This window comes from Papio anubis, chromosome 6, assembly GCF_008728515.1.
Source record: "Papio anubis isolate 15944 chromosome 6, Panubis1.0, whole genome shotgun sequence".
Classification (NCBI taxonomy): domain Eukaryota; kingdom Metazoa; phylum Chordata; class Mammalia; order Primates; family Cercopithecidae; genus Papio; species Papio anubis.
The window spans coordinates 65458308-65482282 of record NC_044981.1 but is presented as its reverse complement, the minus strand read 5'-3'; the positions used below and the strand labels follow the sequence as shown (position 1 = coordinate 65482282).

Below are 23975 nucleotides of genomic sequence, written 5' to 3'. Positions count from 1 at the left end.
ACTTCTCAGATCTGGCAAGACCCTCCATTGTGTGGGCAGCATCACTGGCAGCTAGAAAGCCCTCCTAAAGCCAAATACTAAGCTGAGACACATGGATGATATCTGTCCTTGTCCTGTGTGGTCACTTTACTAGCAAAAGGACTTGACTTGTTGGACAATCAAATTGGGGATTTAATTGAACTTCAGAAAGGATATATATTCGTGCATAGTGATCAATCTGGAACCTAGACATGGGATTGGTGAAAAGACATCTCTTTCCGCCACAGTTAGGTTTGGGAAGGGGCACCAGGAAGTTCAAGGGAGGTTAGGTGGTCTGGAAAATAGCTCAAGGTGTGAGATTTGCAGGGTGTTGTATCAGTGGCGTCACCTGGGAAGCCCCAAAGGGGGTTAAAAAGCCACAAGAGGAGGGTTCAAAGTTTGGGTCATCCTGGTCTAGGGTTTCACTAGAGGGTGTAATCTGGACACTTGGGATGATAAAGTTGGAGAGCAGGATCTTCCAAGGACTCCCTCAAGCCCGGGCTGACAGTCTGCGACTTGCCGCTCGGAGAGAATGGCTCTCAAGGCTGCAGATGTGCAGGGGTGCGTGGAGCAGAGATAGCATTAGCTGTTGTTGACACTGTCTCTTGTGAAACCACTAAGAAAAAGGGAGGGAGCTGGGTGCTACTTAAGTGTAGCAGTTAGCTGTCTGTACTACTTTAACTGCTTTAACATGTGAAAATTATCTTTGCTTTTAGAGAAAAAGCCTTCTGAAAATGGTAACTGTGACCTTGGGGCTCTATGATTTGTGAAAATGGAGTTTTCTTTTTTCTTTTTTGTAAATGGTGTTCAGAAGCCATGGAAAAGGTGATTTCTAAGTGGAAAATTAAATGGAGTAAATTGAAATGATCTTGGGACAAATTAACTTAAATGCTAAATAACTAAATTCTGGGTTTCAGGCACAGTTTTGTTTGGGAGGACAGTTTTGCTGGACTAGTGTCAAGGGAGATAAAAGGAGAGGGATATCACACAGGGAGTCTCAGAGTTTAGAAGTCTCAGAAAATAGTTTCCTTATGGGTCACTTTAAAATATTGTCTTGAGGCTAAGACACCTGTGATTTCTGAGGGACTACTAGCTCTGGTGGGGGTCCAGCCACTCGCCTGGACCTGGCCAGGCTGGAAGAGACAGAGAGGCAGTAGGAGAGATGGGTGTGAAGCCAGAGACCTGGGGAGGACGCTGCACCTGTCAGCTTCCAGGCAGGTGGGCTCTGACAGAGGAAGGAGGGGCAGGAACTCAGAGAGGAAGGATTCAGACTCAGAGGAGGAGCTTCTCAGAAAGCAGAAGCCTGGTGAGCCTGCCCCAAGACAGATGGAGAGTGGCCCAACTCCACTGACCTGCCTCCTCAGAAGACTGATAGCCCTTCTTGAGAGGAGCCACAGAATGGCCTGGGAGCCTTCCCCAGGAGGAAGTAGAAGTGTCTCTTCTGCTGAATGCACAGGGCAGGCTGCCAGGAGCCACACCTTCATCCAGTGTCTGATGGACTTGTAAAACGAACACCTTCTATATCTCAAAAGGCCCCCCCCTTTTTTTTTTCTGAAAATGCTTGGTTATATTTTCTGACATTCTTTTTTTTAATTTTTTTACTTTTTTGAGGCAGAGTCTTGCTCTGTCCCCCTGGCTGGAGTGCAGTGGCGCGATCTCGGCTCACTGCAAGCTCCGCCTCCCAGGTTCTCGCCATTCTCCTGCCTCAGCCTCCTGAGTAGCTGGGACTACAGGCGCCTGCCACCGCGCCCGGCTAATTTTTGGTATTTTTAGTAGAGACAGGGTTTCACCGTGGTCTCGATCTCCTGACCTTGTAATCCGCCTGCCTCGGCCTCCCAAAGTGCTGGGATAACAGGCATGAGCCACCGCGCCCGGCCTATTTTCTGACATTCTTAATCAGCTTCCAAAAAATGGGTTAATTACTGACTATTAAATATATGATTTTATCTAAAGCCTCTGAAGAGATTGAAGTTCAGGATTAAAGCTCCCTGAGATAAAAGATCAATAAAGACACTAGAGCCCATAGAGATTAAGAGTTAAAGGAAAACTTTAGATTGCAATTCAAAAACACATATATGCTGGCATTTCTCTTTTCATGGTTGAGGTCAACTAAACGCATGGATACTATCTGAGATCCTAGATGTCCTCTCCCCAGGACTGCCTTTCATGGACATGCTACCCATGCAGTCACATAGGGCCCCATGTTTAGTTTATGGCTTTACTGTTGCTGTCTTAAAATTCTTAATCATTTTTTAACAAGTGCACCAGCATTTTCACTGTGCACTGAACACTGCAAATTATGTAGCCATGAGTATGTTCTTCAGTATTCCCCTGAAGAGCCTGAGATGTCTTTTTTCAAACAGTTGTCTTTTTTCAAACTTACTGAGGGGGAAATGAGTGTTTGGATCGCAAAGTTTAGAGTATAGTCCATAATGTTTGATTCAAGGGTAAAAAGAAAGAAGAAAGAAAGAAAGAAAGAGAGAAAGAGAGAAAGAGAGAAAGAGAGAAAGAGAGAAAGAAAGAAAGAAAGAAAGAAAGAGAAAGAAAGAAAGAAAGAAAGAAAGAAAGAAAGAAAGAAAGAAAGAAAGAGGAAGGAAGGAAGGAAGGAAGGAAGGAAGGAAGGAAGGAAGAGAAGGGAGAAAAGACTTCCAAATATAAGGGCAACATTAAAATTACTGGTAGCTCAACAAAAGAGTGGACAAATGTATTAGTAAACTGTCATATCAGAGCATGATAAAGATACTTAGTAAAGATCAAGATAAATTAAAATCAACAGCATAAGTTCTTGACCTTTAAAAAACATTTTTTGCCAACATGGTGAAACCCCGTCTCTACTAAAAATACAAAAATTAGCCGGGTTTGGTGACGGGTGCCTGTAATCCCAGCTATTCAGGAGGCTGAGGCAGGAGAATCGCTTGAACCCAGGAGGCAGAGGTTGAAGTGGGCCGAGATCGCGTCAATGCACTCCAGCCTGGGTGACAGAATGAGACTCCATCTCAAAAAACAAACAAACAAATAACAACAAAAAACCATTTTTTTTTTCTATTTTGTCATTAAAGTAGCTACAAGTCCCAGTGTTACTCTACTGTATTTCCAGTTCTCATATAAAACAAGATAATGTGCATCCAAGCACCAAGATTTCAGTCTCTACTGCAATTATTATTTAAAATAATCAAGACTCCTTGGAGAAGAGCTGATTCCATGTTTGAAGCAATGAACTCAAGATCGACTTGGGGCATTTTATAATCTTATTCCTTAAAAAATTCAACAATCTATTTTTGGCTTGTGGATGCTAAGCAAAGGAAGTAAGAACCATGAGAGCTAACATGGATTTATTTGTTAAATCTTACAGTTCAGAAGAGTGATTTTGATTTTAGCAAACCATTTGTCAAAATCACGTGATACTGTCAATTCCTTGCAAATAGACAAAGAAATGTAGGGTGAGTTTTAGGACAACGAAATGGATTCAGAGCTCACTAAATAATAGATTAGATGATGATTTACAAGTGGACAGAAAGAATCCTGTGGCATTTAGAAAGACCTAATCCTTGACTCTTGGCTTTTTTAGTCAACATTTCTATCAACAACTAGAATGATGGCATGCTTATGAAATTTAGCATGACACAAAGTCATAGGGTCAGCCAACCTGCTCTACAAGAGACAACTTTCCAAAAGACATCTTCAGGTTGGAACAAGATATGAACACAAATGATTTGAAATTAATAAGAGGAAACATAAGATCACACACTTAGATTTAAAAAATAAACACACAGTCCATAATGATAAACACCTCATTTAAAAATATTTTAACAAGGAAGATCCAGGGCTGTTAGTTAACTGAAAACTCAAAATGCATCAACAGAATAATACGGATGCCTTTTTCAAAAAACCAATACATCTTAGGATGAATTATTGAAGTATCTAGAGCAGGGGTCAGAACTTTCTCTGCAAGGGCCAGATAGTAAATATTTAAGCCTTTATGGACCATATTGTCACAGTTGCTCAGTCCTGTTGCTGTAGTGGGATAGCAGCCAGAGAAAAGAGGTAAAGGAATATGCATACTTTATTTATGGAAACAAATTCAAATTTCAGATAATTTTCACATATCATGAAATATTCTTTTGATTTTTAAAAACTATTTTAAAATATAACTCATTCCCACCGCTCCCGACCAAAAAGCAAAAACCATTCTCAGTTTGTAGGCTGTACAAAGCAGGTGGCAATGGCTTTGGCTAGGGGGTTCAGTTTGCTGACTTTGGTCTAAATAAAAAGACACTACTCTGCATTGGTCAAAATATTCCTTGGTAAATGAGAGTCATTTATAAATTAAATGTTTCCCAGGGGTGATAATAGTGGAGGAGCTAGACACATTTACTTCATAAAAGAGAAAACTAAGGATAAGTATGAGGGATATGGAAAAATACTCAAAGAGCTGTCATGTGAGTACAAGCAGGTACTTTACCTGTGTTATTTTACAGAGCAGGTATAATGAAAGGAAGTTCCAGTGAGGCAAAAGTTAACTTTGTGTAAAGAACAATTTTCATCAAACAGCTGTCCCATCATAAAATGGGCTGCCCCTTAAGGTTTTTGTGGCATGGCCATCTTTCGAGAATGTTGCTGGAGGGATTCCCCACGGTAGATGGGAGGTGGGAATCAGTGAAAAATTCAAAAATGTTATTAAGAAAATCTAACCTTCAAAAATCCTTAGGACCTCTTGATTAATATACTTCTTTATTTCTTCAAATGAAACTGCATCAGCCTGAAGAAGGAAGAAAAAAGGTCTGTTAAAATAGAGCATAGCACAAATGAATAAAGAATAGAAATATTGGGTTGGAACTTCTGTAGAGATCCATTTATCAAGAAAAATGCTTTTGGCAGTTGACTATATTGGGCAATAAATATGTGTTGCTTTGACCAAATTCTGGGAAGAAGCTGAAGTGCATAATTGCTTTAAAAGCTATGGGCTGGAATCATAATCAGTGGTATCAACAGGTTTCCTATTAAATGGAGACACATGGCTTTATACAGTTAGGGAAGACATTCCTACTACTTCATTTTATAAGGTTAAATAATCTAAAAAGTGTAATCATGATGTTAGTAGTCTAACCACAATTTAACTTCTAGCCAATCCCTGGATGGCAAAGTCAATGTCTAACTGATACAATGTATTTTCAAAGGAAGAAAACCTGGAACAGAACTGCAAGTATGCTGGATTATTTTCAAAAATGTTGTATTCATGGGACAAAAGCAAGTTTTACCCATTTCATCATAAAGTTTATTCTGTAACTTACACATTGCAAGTATATAGGTATTAAGTAATTTTCTTTTCTTAATTGGGATCTGGTAAAAGGAAGCAGGCAAATAATGTCAGCTGAATTTTCCACCTGTTGAAGTAAATCCACATGCATTTGACAAAGAATCTAACATTTATAACAGTAAGGTTTTATTATAATACCTTGATATTTTTAAAAGAGTTATTATTTTTTTCTTGATGGTTAGAATTTCAAAGTATTTTATTACTCTTCATAGTTGGTGATTATTATCCAGGGGTGTATGTGTGGCATTAAAGACAATATGTTGAAGATTGGAGGTTGTGACAAAGGCAATAAGCCCCACTGCCAACTATCCACTTTGAGATATATACATGAACAAAGACCCTAACAGAAGATGGTCAGATGAGAGAGTTGGAAGCTGTATGGAAAATCACCACGCAATATAAATTTAAGAATGAAGCAGAGCCTAATTAGATAGTGAGCCTTAATTTATAAACATTCCTGGGTAGGTTCCTCATCACTCTTCACTGAAAATTCCTCTATCCTGTCTGTGTGTAGATATGTGATAACAATATTGTTGTGGGGTTCCCTAACACAATGGTGCTAGTTCATTTGTAACAACAAACTGACTTAGAAAGCCAAAAAATAAAAATAAAAACAATCCAATGTGACGGGCTTATAAAGTGATGATTCCTGTAGGACAGAATAATTCCAAGAATGTTCTATTTCATTAATGAACTTTAGTTAATGCATCTAATACCAATTACTGACACAACGCCGAGAGCTGAAGTTACACAGGCTTTATGGAAGTGGAGTTTCAGGAGAGTGGGCAGAAATAAAGTATGAAAATTGTGTGAAAACTCAGTTTTGCTTTATATCTGGTATTGGTTGATTATCTGAGGAGAATGTGTCTTTAACTGCCCTACTTCACTTCAGGACCCTCCTTTCTTCCTAACATGGATATTTTCAGATTAAATTCCTCTGCAGAATAGCCACTCACCACTCCTCTTGAGGATTAATAAAGATATGGGCTTCCTTCACTAAACACTCTTGGCCTAAGTGGTTTCTACTTCAAAGCACTACTCATGGCAGATTTGTTGTTCTGATAGTCAACAAAATAGAGTATGAAACGGACACGTTTCATAGCAGTATGAAACAGGCATATGTGGTTTCTGTGTAGTGTAGAGACATTAGAGATAGTACCTGTATTTTAAAAGCACGGTTTTGAAGCCATCCAGACCTGGGTCTGATCCACTTAATAAATCTGTGACCTTGGGCAAGTCAATACTCATTTTATGCGTTTATAAAAGTCGGCTGAAAAGGATACCAATCCTTCCAGAATGATTATGAAGATCAAATGAGGTAATGTATAGTAAGTGCTTAGTAGAGGATCTGGCACATAACTTTAAATGACAGCTATTGTTGCCCTCACAGGGACCAGTTTAGGTTTGTTTTATTTATTTGAAAGGCATTATCATTGCTTTCATTGTAAAAGGGATACATGGTCAGTACAAGTCAGGAGCCCTAGGCTCTTAGCACCACTTACCGGAATGCCAGGGATGCCAGGAGAGCCTGGAGGGCCTTGGTGGCCAGGGGATCCCATTGAGCCCTTGTTTCCTGGTGGACCGATAGGACCGATGGCCCCCTTCATGCCTGTAAGGCCTGGTTTTCCCCGTTCACCTTGTGGGCCTCTGTCTCCTGGAATCCCCTGATCACCCTGTTAAGGAAAAAATAATAATAAAGAATAATCTCTTCTAGCATTAGCTATAGTTGAGAGCAAAAGTTCTGGATTCATACTGGCACTTATTAGCTGTTGGGCCTTGGATAAATAACTTAAACTCTCTGTGTCCTAGCCTCCCCTCCTACAAAGGGGCATATTAATAGTATCCATTAAATAGGGCTATTTTCAGAACTAAATGAATTCACCCAAGTAAAGTGCTCAGAACAATGCCTGGCACCTTGGCAGTACTTAATATACAAAAGATAGTGAGAATGTTAGTTGTACTTGGTTGCCCGTCTAGGATGACGGCAGTTTTGAGAGTCAATACCAGCTATCACTTGAGGTCTGGGTCTCCTTTGCAATGATAAAGGAATATTGCCAAGAGGATCTCATTACTGAGACTTTTCACTTAAAAAAACTTCAGGACACTCAAAATCTCTCCTAAATCATGTGCTCTCCCACCTGTGGCTTTCCCGTTTGTTTGGTCTTTATTAGACGCTTCAGGTTTGTTTTCTGTATTTGTGCTTTACACTTGTATGCATGTGCATGTGTGTGCATGTTTGTGTGTGTGTGCACGTGAGTGTGATCCCTGTGCCCTAAATATATACCCACAGGAAGGTGAGAAGGGAGAGCCATTGAAAAGATCAAAGCAGGTGACTGGGGGGAGGATGTCACTGAGATCATTTACTTGATAGTATAAATGAACTATAGAAGAATCAGTTGGGCTGGGCACGGTGGCTCACGCCTATAATCACAGCACTTTGGGAGGCTGAGGCGGACAAATCACCTGAGGTCAGGAGTTCGAGACCAGCCTGACCAACATGGAGAAATCCCGTCTCTACTAAAAATACAAAAAAATTAGCCAGGCGTGGTGGCACATGTCTGTAATCCCAGCTACTCAGGAGGCTGAGGCAGGAGAATCGCTTGAACCCAGGAGGTGGAGGTTGCAGTGAGCCGAGATCACACCATTGCACTCCAGCCTGGGCAACAAGAGCAAAACTCTGTCTTAAAAACAAAAAACAAAAAACAAGAATCAGTTGAACAAGATGTCATAATTAGTAAAATATTATATTAGATGTGCCTAAATCTGATATGAAGCTTGCTTGATGCTGTTTTTTATCCTGGAATGTGTCTACTACTGTATGTGTTTGTGCAAGAGAGAATGAGAGAGAGAGAGAGAGAGAGATGGATCATGGCAGTTGCTTCAGTAATAAATTTTCAAATATTCAGTTGCATAACTCCAGGAGGTGATCCTCACACCAAATATGATGGAATGATGCTTGAAGCTGCCCTATATCTCATTATATTATTCTTTTAACTGTGACTACTCTGCAGAAGGCCAAACTCTATTTCTCTTGACTTAAAAAATAAAAATAAATGAACAGTTACAGAGATTTATGTGATCATAGACTCTGATATAGAAAGAAGCCATGTAGAAAGAAATAAAAGCAGTTGGGCCCAGTATCAATGCTACTGTCTTAGTTATAAAAATATATCTGCACACAGGTCTCACTCCAGCTCACATTTGGAGACATTTCTGAGATGACTAGAAAAAATATTAGCACACTTTGATCAATGATTAATATTCTGATCATGTGCAAGATAAATGCAATCTTTACCATATTAAAATTATTTTATAGGTTAGGTACAAAGATATTCGTTGTAGTGATGTTTATTATTATGACAACTAGAAGGAATCCAAATGCCCAGCAGACTAGGTAAGTGAAATAAGGTATGGTCAAAGAGTAGAATAACATACAGCAATTAAAAGGCAGATACAGATTTATATTTATAGACAAGATAATCAATATATATTATTAGGTGAAAAAAGTCATATACAAGACAGCAGAAGCTCCTTTTTGGAAAAGTATATGTTTCTATTAATACATATAAATATATGTGTATATTATGTATTAGAGTGAGAGAGATGGAAATATGTCCAAATATCACAGGGCTTATCTCTGTGTAGTGGGATAAGGTAGATTTTTAAAATTTCCTTTTATTTATTTATTTTTAAATTTATTTTATTTTATTTTTTTTGAGGCAGAGTCTCGCTCTGTCGCCCAGGCTGGAGTGCAGTGGCACAATTTCGGCTCACTGCAAGCTCTGCCTCCAGGGTTCACACCATTCTCCTGCCTCAGCCTCCCAAGTAGCTGGGACTACAGGTGCCCGCCACCGCGCCTGGCTAATTTTTTGTATTTTTAGTAGAGACAGGGTTTCACTGTGTTAGCCAGGATGGTCTCGATCTCCTGACCTCATGATCCACCCGCCTCGGCCTCCCAAAGTGCTGGGATTACAGGCGTGAGCCACTGTGCCCAGCCTTTTAAAATTTCCTTTTAAATTTACATCATCTATATTTTCACATTTCCTTCAGTTATTACGGATGACTTGTATAATAATAAATAAAAGTTAGCAAACTAGACACCAGTATACAAATATATGTGCCCACACTCACATACAATAGCAACCCTTAATAGAATTACACTGAGTAACAATGTTTGAGTAACTTCTTGCAGTGGCATGACTCCACTAGAAATTAATTCTATTAATTCTAGTGGAAATTAATTCTAGTAGAAATTAATTCTACTAGAAAATGTTGAGGTTCATTAAAGGAAATAAAGAGAAATTGCAATAATGACATTAACGTTCCAAACAACACAAAAACACATAACATAATTGGCATTACTAGTAACTTTACTATACTTTCAGTCACCCTTTCCATTTCTCTAACCCCTCACACCACCTTCTTTACTTAGTTTTTCTGAATGTCAGCAGCTCTCAATTGCACTGATTTTGCTTCCCAGGAGGCATTTGGTGATGTCCGGAGACACTTTTGGTTGTCACAATTGGAGGGATGGTAGTGCTACTGCATCTAGTGGATGAAGGCCATGGATGCTGCTAAGCATTTTACAGTTCCAAAAGAACCAACCACAACAATTATCTGCCCCTGAATAATCACAGTGCTGAGGTTGAGAAACCTATAAAAAGAATATGGGTGATGGTTATAGTAGAGATATATATCTGAGACACGAGGATAATAAAAGCTTTCCAAATTTAAATAGCAAAGTATACTTGGCTGTGTACAAAGGCCAACTACATAGATGTAACCACATAACTAGCTCTGGGTCCTTTGTCATATTTAATATCTAGTAGAGATCTTGGATCACCTACACCCTAGCCTTTATAGATTTGGTGATTTGCAGGGGTCTACACACATAATTGTGTAACTCAAATGATGGGACAGTTGTAACAGACTTGAATAAAAATCACAATAGTAATATACATACACGTTCTCCTTTGGGGCCTCTGTCTCCAGGCTTACCCATGATGCCCTGAAAAAGAGATACCAACATGAAAATCACTGCTTGCCAAGATTTTTCATCAGTCTGATTAATCTAAATGTTGGTAGGTATTCTGGATGCAGTATCCATCATAATTTTTATTTTAAATTATATTTCCCATACCTGAGCACCTGGTATTCCATCTTTTCCATTTATTCCCTATAAAGAAAAAAAGGATTAATATTTCTAATTCTGCATTAACATAGTTAAACACAACAAAAGAGTAAAGTTTCAAGGACAGTTCCTTAATCATATTTCTACTGAGAGCTTGGTAAAGCAAGGTGGTAAAATGGAAAACAAATAAACAGAATCAGAGAGTCCTGAGTTCAGATTCTGACTCTGTCACTTACTAGTCCCATTAACCTTTTTGGGCCATTTACTTAACCTCAATAGCATCAGCCTCTTCACTAGTGAGGAAAATAAATAACCTTAAAACTAAGAATTAAGTGAAATAACATGAAAAATGCATGGTCCTCTATAAATAGTGAACAAAGATTATTTTCCTTTTTTATTCTTCTGTTAGGTCATCCTGAGAAGTAAGAAGGTGCCTCATGGCACAGATGGCTGGAGTATGACATTTTTGTTACCTTTTAACAGGTTTTCCAGCACAGAGTATCATTCTCAGTAAATGGTCTCAGTTGCTGCTGGGGAAATTTCATAACATGGCCAGAGTATGATCCTACTATGAAATAAACTGTCAGAGAACAATTGTTATTTTTCAGTCAGAAATATGAAAGAAAAGCAAGAAATGTATAATCATGGTTTTTGGCAGTATTAAATAGTTACTTTTTATTAGAAAACTGGAAGTTTCTTGAACTTTAATAGGGAGTTCTAGAAGTCATAATGAAGCCTAGTCCTGCTTAAAGATTTTAAGACTGAGAGAACTATTGGCTGGGAGATATAAGAAGGAAAAGTATTTGAGGTCAAATCAAATACCCAGGACCCAACAGCAGGTGTGTTTTTGAGATCTGATTTGAAGAGGAAGATCAAGGTGAGGAATATGATTTCTTAGCCAGCAGGCAATTGCATGGACAAGCTCCTCTAAAAGCCCGAGGGACTTTTATTGTGCTGGAATGGATTCTGTGGGATGGAACTGTAAAGAACTGCGTGTTTTCACTGCTATAAATTATGCTGAAATCTGTCACAGTTGACAACCCAACCATAGTTCGCCAACCTTTCTGAACCATCCTGGGAATTATTGAGAGTACGTTAACTAAGAACATGTTACCTGAAGTGTATGGTTCAAAGAATTTATTACATTCAGACACACGAGGAACAAAGATAAAGCTGATTAAGGAGAGGATGTGAAAGAAACAGCTGTGTCACTTGAATAAAAGAAGATAAATCTAGTGTAAAAATGTAGTCCATGTTTTTGGTAACAATATAAGAAAAGAAGTAACCCTATAACCTGTTTTTTGTCTCCAGTAATTTATCAAAGACTATCATGAGTGTTCTCTTTTGTATAGGAAGGTGTTACTTTCTATCCGCAGGGAAGCCCTGCTGTCAGAGATTTTTACAATAACTCATATGTATTTGCTCCTCTCTACCCTCATCTCATTCATCTGGCAGAGCCCCATTCCTGAGTACATCCAACTTTCTGCCTACCTCACGTCTGCATCTGAGCAGTGGACTGGCTGAAGAAAACCACGTATCTTTGCTCGCTTGTTCCAACCTAAATGTACGACAGCAGATTGCAAGCAGCCCCCTCAGCATTACCAGGTCATCCTACTGTATTTCTCAATTTGACTCCCCTTCTATCTTTCCAAAAGTACTCTTTCACACATTTTCCTGTCTCTTCCAACCTCCATCATCACCTCCCCACTCCTCACACTTGGACGACCTCCATTCTTCGTTCACTAATAAACAAAAGAGACCCCTCTCACCATCCCTCCACCAGTTGTATCAATCTTCATGGATTTGCACCCCAACTTTGGCACCCCCACACCCCACAGTTAGGAAGGGTGACATGCCCCTGTTTCCAGTTAAGACCATTCCCACTTGTGAGTATACCAGTTCTACTCAAAGTAGTCTTCACTCTCCTGTGTCATCAAATTTTTCTCTCTCAACTGGATCATTCTTACCAAGATACTAAAATGCGGTGATCTCTCCCACCAATGACCTCCACATTTCTAATGCAGTAGAGAATTGTCAGCCCTCATGTTACTTATCTGTTTGTTGATCACTCCTTTCTCCTTTCTCTTAAAACAGTTCACTTGACATCCAGGAAACCTCACTTGCCTGATTTTCTTCCGGTCTCTCTGGCTGCAGTTTCTTAGCCTTCTTTGTTGGGTCCTCTTCCTAACAGTTGAAGTGCTCTCTTCCCTTACTATCCACAGTGACTCCACTTTTCCAGGCTCAGGTTTAGATACCCTAATTGGTCTCACCAATCCTGGCCTCTCCTAAATATTCATTGTGTACTTGACATCTCCACCTGAATATCTACTAGTGCTTCAACATGAACACATCCAAAACAGAACTCTCGGCTCTCCCTCCCAATCCCACCTACTTACCTTCAGTCTGCCCCATTTCACCAAACAGCAGCACTCTCACACTGTTGCTCAGACCCTACACCACAGCTGTGATTGGTCTCTTTCCCTCACACTTTGCTAGATCAGTCTACCAGCAAGTTTTCTTGCTTGCTGTCTCTCCCTTCAATGTACATCCTAAATTCCTCTACTCATGGCTGTTCCCACTGTCATTACTTCTCGTGGAGACGATGGAGATGTTTCCTTACTGCTCTGTCTTCCTCTACCCTGCTCCCTACAGCCTACTCTCCACACAATGTCAGAGTGATCCTGAAAATGTTCAATCATTTTCATTCTTTGCTACAAAAGCTCCAGTGGATTTCCATCATATTTCAAATGAAATCCCAACTTCATTCCCTGGCTTGGAAGTTCTTCATGGTCTGGCCACTGCCTACATCTCCCTCCGTATGTTTCCCACTCTTCCTTCACTTCGTTCATTCCTGACTTCATGCCTTTTGATGAGGTTCTTGACCTCATCAGGCTCGTTTCTCTCCCAGCCATTTCTTTTTCCTGAGACAATGGTCCCCTGACCTTCCCATGGCTTGACTTCTCACTTTATGCAGGTTTCTGTTCAAATTGCAGGCAAATATTCTCTGAGCCCACTATTTGAACAATATTCCAGAGCTTTACTTTACTTATACCCTCCTCTACTTGAAACTGTGTGTGTGTGTGTGTGTGTGTGTGTGTGTGTTGTTTTTATCCGTTTTCCTATACTAGAATGCAAAAGCTATGAGTTGTTAGCACCTAGATCAGTACCTAGCATGTAGGAGGTGTTCAAGAAATATCTGGTGATGAACGAATTGCTTTTTGCATAATCTCCTGGGGACTCAATGGTAGGCTTTAATGATGCGCTTTGCAGGGGATGGGAATGATGAGGTAAGAGGGGGCAGTGAATTAAACTAATATTATTGAGTACCTCCCATAGCCAGGCACTGGAAATGCTTTCCATATGTCATGGCACTTAAGTGACTCATAAAATCCTTTGAGCCATAATTCAGACCCAGATCTTCCTGACTCTAAGTTGCATTTTCTTCATGTTGTCTTCTGTGGGGAAATGGTGGCCACCAACCCTGAAGGTTTCACAGAGGTGCCGAACTGACCTCCTGAATTCTGTGCTGCTTGTTCACCTCGCCTTCTTTCCCGTACACACCACAGCAAATAAATCAGCAGTGACCTTCTATAAAGCATAACTCTGAGAGTGAGGTGTGTCTTATTCATCTTAGATCCCCTTGCTAAGGGCCCACACATTCTCAGCAAACAGCAGTGACTAGATGAATTTATGTGGGACTGAATTAGTCAGAATGATTATTACAATGTCACATCAACACCACAGATCAGTAACCAAGAGCTCTTTTAGGACACAAGGGGATGAGACATTCACCAGTAGTGATTTAGGAAAGTGTAAGAAAACAAGGCCTATATACAAAGGAGGAAATTTGATAAAATAACTTCTACTTTAGGATTTGGCTTAATATACAGGTATTATATCTATAAGTCTTTGCTTTCTTTATACTTTAGGACGTGACAGGCCATTATATTTTCTTTAAGTCTGTTGAAAACATTAGGCTTAAAAAATAATGAGTCAGGCCGGGCGCGGTGGCTCAAGCCTGTAATCCCAGCACTTTGGGAGGCCGAGACGGGCGAATCACGAGGTCAGGAGATCGAGACCATCCTGGCTAACACGGTGAAACCCCGTCTCTACTAAAAAAATACAAGAAAATTAGCCGGGCGAGGTGGTGGGCGCCTGTAGTCCCAGCTACTCGGGAGGCTGAGGCAGGAGAATGGCGTGAACCCAGGGGGGCAGAGCTTGCAGTGAGCCGAGATCGCGCCACTGCACTCCAGCCTGGAGCACAGAGCAAGACTCCGTCTCAAAAAAAAAAAAAAAAAAAAAAAAAATGAGTCAGATTTCCTGACACTTAAAACTCTCACCGTTTTCAACACTGTTTAAGACATAAAGATACCACACACAGATCTAGGGAACTCAATGAGAACTTCCGCCCATGCCATCAAAAATCCATCTGCACAATCTTCTTAGTTCTTGGAAACTGCTTATTCAAATCTCAGAATTTCTGAGGTGGTAGATGAGCAGATAATGTTAGAGCATTTCTCTAAGTAGCATATTTCAAGTAGTATGAAGTACTTACTGGCTTTCCTGAGGGTCCTTCTGGTCCAGGGAAACCTATATCTCCAACAGGTCCTCTCTCACCCTATAAACACATCCACAGACAAAAATTAATTGCCAAGAAATGTTTTAAAACTGCATGCAAGTACAACACAAGTACAACTGTCACGAAAGTAACTGCCAACTCACCGGTTCCCCTGGAACTCCTGGAGGCCCTGGGGCTCCAGGTTTCCCCTGGCAAGGCAATTGAAGAGAAATGTTAGGAGCCAAATTGCTGAACGACACCATATGCTTCTCTTCCCCCAACCCCAATTGAGTTTAAAGTGCTCCCAAGGATGATGCTCTCCAGTGGCATCTCTAGCTAGGTGTGGTGGCTCACGTCTGGAATCCCAGCACTTTGGGATGCCGAGGTGAGTGGATCACTTGAGGTCAGGAGTTTGAGACTAGCCTGGTCAACATGGTGAAACCCCGTCTCTACTAAAAATATTACAAAAATTACCCAGGCATGGGGGCACGTGTCTGTAATCCCAGCTACTCGGGAGGCTGAGGCAGGAGAATCACTTGAACCTGGGAGGCGGAGGTTGCAGTGAACTGAGATCATGCCATTGCACTCCAGCCTGGGTGACAGAGTGAGACTCCATCTCCATAAATAAATAAATAAAGTGGCATTTCTAAGGGGACAGAGTCTGGGGAACATACAGTCAACTCCACAGGCTGTAAGTTTCAGACTGGGGTGCAGTTCTTTGAATACATATTTGTGTGGATGGTAGAGAGTAGGAGAGGAGAATACTTTTGAAAATATTAGCCCAAAGTATCATCACTATTGGAAATCCCTCTTGTGCTTATTTTCCTGGCAGCTCCTCTTTACTTTGGGAGTGGAGAAATGCGCACAAAACATCAAAGAAGTTTTTTTCTAGGCTTTGAGTTTCACAAGACAGTTTTTAAGTTCATAGTAAGACAACCTGAAAAAATCATATTTGATTTGAAAAGCCATGTTTTGTTTGCAGGAAAAGAAACAGATTAGTTTGTGTCACTACACCGTGGCTTGGACGACTGATCCTGGAGCAGACAGACCACAGGAAGGGATGAGAGGGGCAGATGGTCCAGTGGAGACTGAAAGCACACAAGGCCCAAGTGTGCAGGTGAGGCTTGTGGGGTTGCCTCTGAGAAGGAACCACCTCCTGTCCCTTGGACCTAATGTGGCTGGGAAAGACAGACGACGTGGGATGTAGGTGTGGGGCTGAGACCTGAGAAAGCCAAGTAGGTTTTGGAGAAATATGAAAAGAAATGGGCTTTTTCCGACTTGCTGCTTAGAATTCTGGAAGAAGATCCCTCCATAGGTACAGATACAGTGCTGAGTGGCAAAGCTAGGCAGACAGAGAGTTAGAGAGAGCATCCCTGGGTCCTCATAGCTTGTGTGTGCTGAAGTTGTTGGGGGCCTGAGTGGGAAGATGTGTTAGAGCTGAGAAGGCCAATGTCCTGAAGATTCTTACTGTGGGACATGGTGGGTATGGAGGGCTCGGGCATTGGGATCTGAGACGAAGAGATCAGGGACATTGATGGAAGTCATCCCTAAGGTCAGGTAGGACCAGCGGAGAACTCAGAGCATCCAGGGGAGAACGTGCTGACTGGAAGCCCCACCACCCCACCACCAGCACTCACAGGCACTTCCTCCTGCAAACCCACATGCCATCCTCAAAGAAAGGCAAAGAAAGAAGCTCTAGGGAAAATCCCTGGTTAACCCTGAAAATACTGGAAAGGGATAGACTGGTCTGTTCTAGAAGAGCAGGATTGGGTCCCCTTGGTAATCAGCTGAGTGACGTCTGCGTGGGCAGGCCCCAGCCTTGCTTCAACTAGAACAATCACCATTTTTCAAAAAAATTTTTTATCATGGTAAAATATACATAACCTAAAGTTTACCCTCTAAACCATTTTTAAGTGTACACTTAAGTGGCACTAAGTACATTCACACTGTCATCTAGCCATCACCATAGTCTATTTCTAGATTCTTTTAACGATTTTATCTTCTGAGTCACAGAAGGGCCAGTTATAAAAATCAAATATGCATCTTTAACTGAACGTATTTGTAGCATGTAAAATTTTTACCCTTTCCTATTTATGTAATTGTCAGTCAATGCTTTTATTTTATATTATTTTTTGAGACAGGGTCTTGCTCTTTTGCCCAGGCTGGAGTGCAGTGACACGATCTTAGCTCACTGCAATCTTTGCCTCCCATGCTCAAGTGATCCTCCCACCTCAGCCTCCAAGCAGTGGGATTAAAGGTGCCCAGCTAATTTCTGCACTTTTTGCAGAGACAGAGTTTTGCCATGTTGCCCAGGTTGGTCTCTAACTCCTGGGCTCAAGTGTTCTGCCCAGCTTGGCCTCCCAGACTGCTGGGATTACATGTGTGAGTCCACTGTGCCTAGTCAGTTTATGTTTTTAATTATGACATATGAAAACTGCTTTTTAAGTAAATATATCAGATCTTAGACATCCAACTAAGAGGCAGGCTAGCCTCTTATCTCAATAATGCTGCCTCTTTGAAAAACATATTTGGAATTTCTCATTTGAATTGCCTGTTGCCACTGTTGCACGTCTTTTAAATACTTTCAATGGTGGCCAGTATTTTTTCCTAGAAGATAAGCTTAATTTAGGGTAATAGCAAAATGTAATTTGTAGACACACCGGGGTGAATACAATGAAAAAATTAAGCTTTATTTTGTCACAAGGAAACAAAAATTCAAATCACAGGATGTGAGTCTAAGAGGAACAGGTTGTAAGGGTTCTCTAAGGACACTTCCAGAAACTGATTTCCAAATATGTTGCTGGGAATGGCTGTGAGTGGGGCAGTGGTGAGGGAATAGAATTAAGTGTGTAGTCAACTTTCAAGAATACTTCCTTTTATAAAAAATTTGGAAGGGCTTTTTAAAGAAGATATTTTCATGCTACTTTTACAGTCATACACATATTTGACTTGATCTATAATGGCTACGTAAGGGAATGTCATCATCTACAAAGGATGCAGATGATGGATGAGGCTCTATTTTGTGTTGTTAGACTTAGAAGTTAATGGAGTGAAGCAAAGTGGCTCTGAGTACTTTGTGGGATGGCAGTGGGTGATGAGCAGGGCTTTGGGTGGTGTTGGGTGTCAGTAGATCTCAGTGGGTGACTGTGGGTGGTGATGTTAGGACCCTTATCTTATCTTCTTATTTTCTTGTGATACAAGCCCATGGTTTCCATTGACTTTCCTGTAATGTTATCCTGGACCTGCCCTGCAGGAGCACCTAGCAAGAGGATAAATGGCCTCTTATTCATAAAGCATGACCACAAAATTTTAATTAAAGCATCATGAATGAAGATCAGAATGATCTCTAGGGTTCAGAGAAATAATTTCAGCCTTTCCTGGAGCACTTCCTATTCATTTGAAAAGACCTTGATGAGATTAAAACGTTTGACACTAGAGAGCAACAAAAATGATTGAGAGGATTGAAGGGCTAGTTTACGAGGAAACATTAGCAGCAATAAAGCTCTGCTAATAACACTGGGCTAAGGAATAACTCAGGCAGATTGCAACTTAATACAAGGAACTTGAAGTACATGCCTGAGGATAAGAACTCTGTCTTTTGAAGACTGAGAAACCTTGAAATATGACAAGAATAGAGAAACACAATAAACTCTCCAAAGCTGTGCTCATAAATTAATGTATAGTAACTGGGTTTCCTCTCCCCTCCATGAAAGTGACTTGAGAAGAAAATAAAAGAGGACAAAAAACAAACAAACAAAAAATTAAGAAATAGAGGATTCTGGAGGTGGAAAATACAGGTGGCATTATTTATGAAACTAGAATTGTTAGGAACCTAATGCCATGGGAATTATGGTATGCTCGCCTGCCCGTCTCGATCCCTGGCCACAGGTGTATCATGGAGATAGAACCGTTTACCTGTGAAAGTTATGTGAAATAATCTGAACTCACCGACATCCCTGCTATTCCTGGGGGACCTGCTGGGCCTCGATCTCCCTGTTGGGATTTAAAAATATTACTACTTTAATGACATCAATGAAGTCTTTAGTTATGAAATTAATTCTCAAATAATAATTTGGATTTGGTAAAGCTTTCCTTCGGATCTGATAAGTGTTACTGATATTAGCTGGGGTGAAGCTAGTGTGTAGATGGAAAAATAGCAAACTGAGTGGCTAATTGCCAGCTGAACTTGTTACAGCTTTTTTATTTTCCATAAAACTAAACTAAATAATAGTTTTAATGAAAGCAAGCATAGATGTTATCATTTCTGTGACCTATTTTAATGTCCCTTTACATACTTATAGCTAAAATCAGTCAATATTTTTATTCCACATGTTCAAAAGATAATTACTGTTACTTAAAAGATTAAGCACTTTGAGTGTCTTCCAACAAGCTTTTCCTATCCTTGTCTCATTGGATGTAGAGTTAGAATAAAATGATCTACAGCTAATGATTTGTAGTTCTCATTTGGCCAATTAGAAGATCCTTTGAACTGCTCTGAACAACAGAGTGACTCAACTCCTTTTAAGAGCCGATGTGATATTTTAGATAAAGCTGACAATGCTAAAAATACTAACGACTATATATATATGGGATAATAAAATGGCAATTTCATTGGGCAGAAATTGAATTTAAAAAACTTCATAACTTTACTCAGGGACATAAAAGGCTTGATTTAATGAAGAGATATGCTTTGTTCTTGGAGAGCAAGACAATGTTGTAAAGGTGTCATTGCTAACTAAACTAATTTATAAATTTAATGCAATTCTTACAAAATTGCAGTTTGATCAAATGATACTAAAGTTTACTTGGGATAATAACTTGAGAGGATAAAAAAATTAAAAAAAGAATAATAAAGAGATACTAGTAATATCAACATTTAAAGATATAATAAATAAAGCTATAATGGAATATTGGCATAAAATTAAGTAGCATATCAATATACTATAACAGAAATATCAGAAACAGACTAGCATTTATAACAGGATTTTATTTAACAAATAGTTCTAATAATTGGATAATTTCTTTGAAAAAAGTTTGATTCTTCTCTTTATATTATATCCCATATGAATTCCACATAGATTTATATAAAAATAAAATAATATAAACTATAAAAGTTCAAAGAATATATTAGTGACACTCTGATCTTGGTTGAAAATAAAAGTAAAAGTCATTTTGTGCATAAAAGCAAAACAAGAAATCATAAAGAAAAATAGTGTTAGATTTGATCACATTAAGGTTATATTTACAATAAGATTCAACATAAAAATGAAAGGCAAAGACCAACTAGGATGAAAACTCCAACACATAAGATAGAATTAATGTCTTTAAGATATGAAGCATACCCATCCTCAAAAAGAAAAAAATAACTAATAGAAAAATTGGGTAAAGGACATAAACAGGCAATACACATCAATTTCCCTCTGTTCCTTTTGAATTATGAAATTTTCATTTTTAAAATTAATATATTAGAACTTTCCATTAAATGAAATAGTTGCATGCCTCACGCCTCTCATTCCTTAACCACTACCCTTGAACAAACTTGCCTCTCATTTTCATAGTTACACCTGGCATTTTGTCAATAAAAATATTTTTTGCCCATCCATAATCTCAATTTCATGCGTTCCAACTTTGGACCACCATTCCACATTATTCTAACTCACTCTTTGAGTACCTTGAACCCCTAAACCCTAATCCATTGATGGTACACCTTTGTTATCTTTCACTCCCTGGATGGCCTCTCTCTTTTTTGCCTAGTTAAAATTCCATGGTTACTTGTTATAATCAATCCCTTGTGCATGCCAATAAGCCAATAAGGGTCTTGTCCCATTATTCCTTCCAGTACTCACCTGTCAAAAGCAGAACATTGTTTAAATCCAACTCCCCTCCTATTCTGTGTCTTTACCTGAATGTCTGAACATGGCTGGAAAAGCACATGTAGTCCTGTTTTTTTTTTTTTTTTTTTTTGAGGTGGAGTCTCGCTCTGTTGCCTAGGCTAGAGTGTGATGGCAAGATCTTGGCTCACTGCAACCTCTGCCTCCTGGGTTCAAGCAATTCTCCTGCCTCAGTTTCCTGAGTAGCCAGGATTACAGGTGCCTGCCACCATGCTTGGCTAATTTTTGGTAGAGATGGGGTTTCACCATGTTGGCCAGGCTGGTCTTGAACTCCTGACCTCAGGTGATCTGCCCGCCTGGCCTCCCAGAGTGTTGGGATTACAGGCGTGAGCCACTGTGCCCTGCCAGCACACGTAGTCTTGTTGAGAAGTCTCACTTCTGTTCATGACCATGAACCTCAAGAGGGTCCTTAGGGCTGAGCACTAATCACACTTCTGCGGTCCCTGAACCCTCTCTCTTTCCTAGAGGACCTTCTCCCTAAATCCCCAACCTCTTTCCCTACTTTGCTCTCGGATAATGGTCTTGCTTCCTCTTTATCTTAGAAAATTTAAGCAATCAGAAAACAACTTTTGTAGACTCCATCCAATACATCTTCCCACCTATCAGCCTCTGCCCCCATACTCTGCTTTCTCCCCTTTCACTGTAGATAAACTATTCTCTCTGAAGCCAAACCCTCCATATATGCACTAGGTCCCCTCCCCTCTAGGCTACTTAAAGACATTGGTCGCACACTCTCTCCTCTCTCTCCAGCATCATCATCCCCATCTTCCCCTCTACTGAGTCATTCCTTTAGCATATAAGCAGTCTGATATTTCTATTATCTTCAAAATCTATCTGATAAAACCATGACCCTACTTCCTCTAGTAGCCTCTGGCCTATTTATTTGCTAGCCTTTGTAGCAAAACTCTGTGAGCATTATTTATACTGACTTGCTGTCTCTATTTTCTTTCCTTGTTCTCTCTTAAATCCATTCAAGTCCACAGTTGCTCCTACAATATAGTGAAATAATAATTTCTCTGGTCAAGGTCATCCATGACCTCTACATTGCTAAATCCAATGTTCAATACTTGACCTTTCTACCTGGCCCCATCCCCATTCTACTTGACCTATCTGCAGTATTTGAGACAGGTGATCACTCCTTTGCCCTTGATTCATTATTCTCTCTTGGATTATAGGATACCAAGTTTTTCTCCTACCTCCCTGGTTACTTCTTAGTCTTCCTTGCTCCTTCCTCCTTTTCTTCTTGATCTCCTAATACTGGAGGGCCTCGGGGCTCAATCCTTGACTCTTTTTCCTTTCTAAAAACTCTATTGTCATTCCCTTGGTAATCTTATCTAGTCTTCCGGCTTTATGACAGCATCTCTATGCTTAGAACAGCCAAATTTATATCTCCACTTAGACTTCTTTTCCACACTCCATACTTTTATATCATACTGCCTACTCAATACCTTCACTTTGCTGTCTAACGGATATCTCCAAATTTGGTCTCATGTACAAAATTAAACTCCTGATAATTCCACCCCTTCAAAATAGGCTTTGCTCATAGCTGTCCTCATTTCAGATGATGTCTGCCCTATTTTGCAAACTGCTCAGGTCATAAAACTGAGGGTCCTCTTTGACTCCTCTTCATTCTGTAATAATCCAATCAATCTGAAAATCCCATCAGTGCTACCTTCAAAATATATCCATATCGAGGCATTCTCACTGTCTCCACTGTTTCTTCTCTGATCTGAGCCAACATCAACTGGCACCTGGATTACTGGATATCTTTTAACTGGCTTCCGTACTTCCACTCTTGCACACCCTCTGGCTGCAAGCTCCCTCATGCCACTATTCAGAAATCACTGATGAGTGCATTTTACACAGAGTGAAAGATAAAGGCCTTGCAATGACTGTTAAGCCTTTTTATTAGTGTTTCTCAAACTTCCTGTGGTAAAAGAGCAATCTCTTATTTATTTTCTAATATATCATGAACAAAGATAATTCTACCATCACATGCTTGCTAGACATTTTAGACTAATTACTGGACATGTTTTTAGGTGCTTTACTCTCGGTCTCTGTACTAACCTTGCCACCGAACCCATAACAAAGGGTCTGCAGACTGGCACTGGTTCTCCACTGGCTGTACATTGAGTAGCACTGCTCTACACGAGGAGTCCACTTCTCACCTCCACCCCCGCCGCTCTGACCTCATCTTCTACGACTATCCCCTCACTCCCTCCCCTGGTCTCTTTGGATACACATCAGGAAATCTTATGTCTCGGGCTCTTTAGACCTGCTGTTTCCTCTTCCTGGAACATTATTCTTCCAGACTGGAGGGGACTTGGCTTTCCCTCTCACCTCCTTCAGGTCTTTGCTCAGATACTGCCCTCCTACCCCCTCAGCACTCCTGATCCTCCTTAACCCAATCTACTTTTTGTTTTTTTCCATAGCCCCAACAATAAGATGTAATTTTAAAATGTTTATTCTTTTAGTTTCTATATCCTTTTGCTAGAATGTAAGTCCCATGAGTACATACATTTTTGTCTGTTTTGTTCCTTTATATATTCCTAACCTAAAACAGTTTTTGGCACATTAGGTGCTCAGTAAACAATTTTGAATGTTGAATAAATGAACACATTTCTAACTTCTGTGCTTACCTTTACACCTGGAAATCCTTCTAATCCTGGCAACCCCATTGCACCAGGCTCTCCCTGTTAAATATGAACATAAGAAATGCAGGAGCAATAATCAAAATGTTTTTAAGCATTGGTTTCCAAAGCAAAGATATTTTTTGCTTAACCTTCCCACCCCAAACATTGATGTGTAATTTAGCAAGGAAATGATATGCCCTGTTTTTAAGCAACGTATTACTGCATTTGGTGTTTGAAAATAGTTTGAGAGTGAAAGCTATTCTCCGGAGAGGTATATTTTCTGATTAATCATTTTTATTCTGATTGAGAACCTAATCAGAATGAATCCCTCTGCTCAGTGATAACTCCAATTTCAGTAAGAACTAGAATGAAAGACGGGGCTTTAATAAAGTTTGCCAATTTGTGAGCTACCTGGTGCTGCTAGATT

The 23975-nt window shown here is 40.0% G+C and overlaps 1 protein-coding gene across 4 annotated transcripts in view; it reads right to left on the bottom strand.

Moving 5' to 3' along the window:
* Positions 1-23975, bottom strand: part of COL19A1 (collagen type XIX alpha 1 chain) — a 333080-nt gene that overhangs the window by 18665 nt on the left and 290440 nt on the right. For all 4 annotated transcript variants that reach the window (XM_003897789.5, XM_009205449.4, XM_009205448.4 and 1 more), the window contains 8 exons: positions 23555-23608; positions 18973-19017; positions 15189-15233; positions 15022-15084; positions 10476-10511; positions 10299-10343; positions 6838-7008; positions 4711-4777 (listed from right to left, as the gene is read on the bottom strand). In XM_003897789.5, the coding sequence (XP_003897838.2) occupies positions 4711-4777; positions 6838-7008; positions 10299-10343; positions 10476-10511; positions 15022-15084; positions 15189-15233; positions 18973-19017; positions 23555-23608 (526 nt within the window). The remainder of the gene's footprint in view (positions 1-4710; positions 4778-6837; positions 7009-10298; positions 10344-10475; positions 10512-15021; positions 15085-15188; positions 15234-18972; positions 19018-23554; positions 23609-23975) is intronic.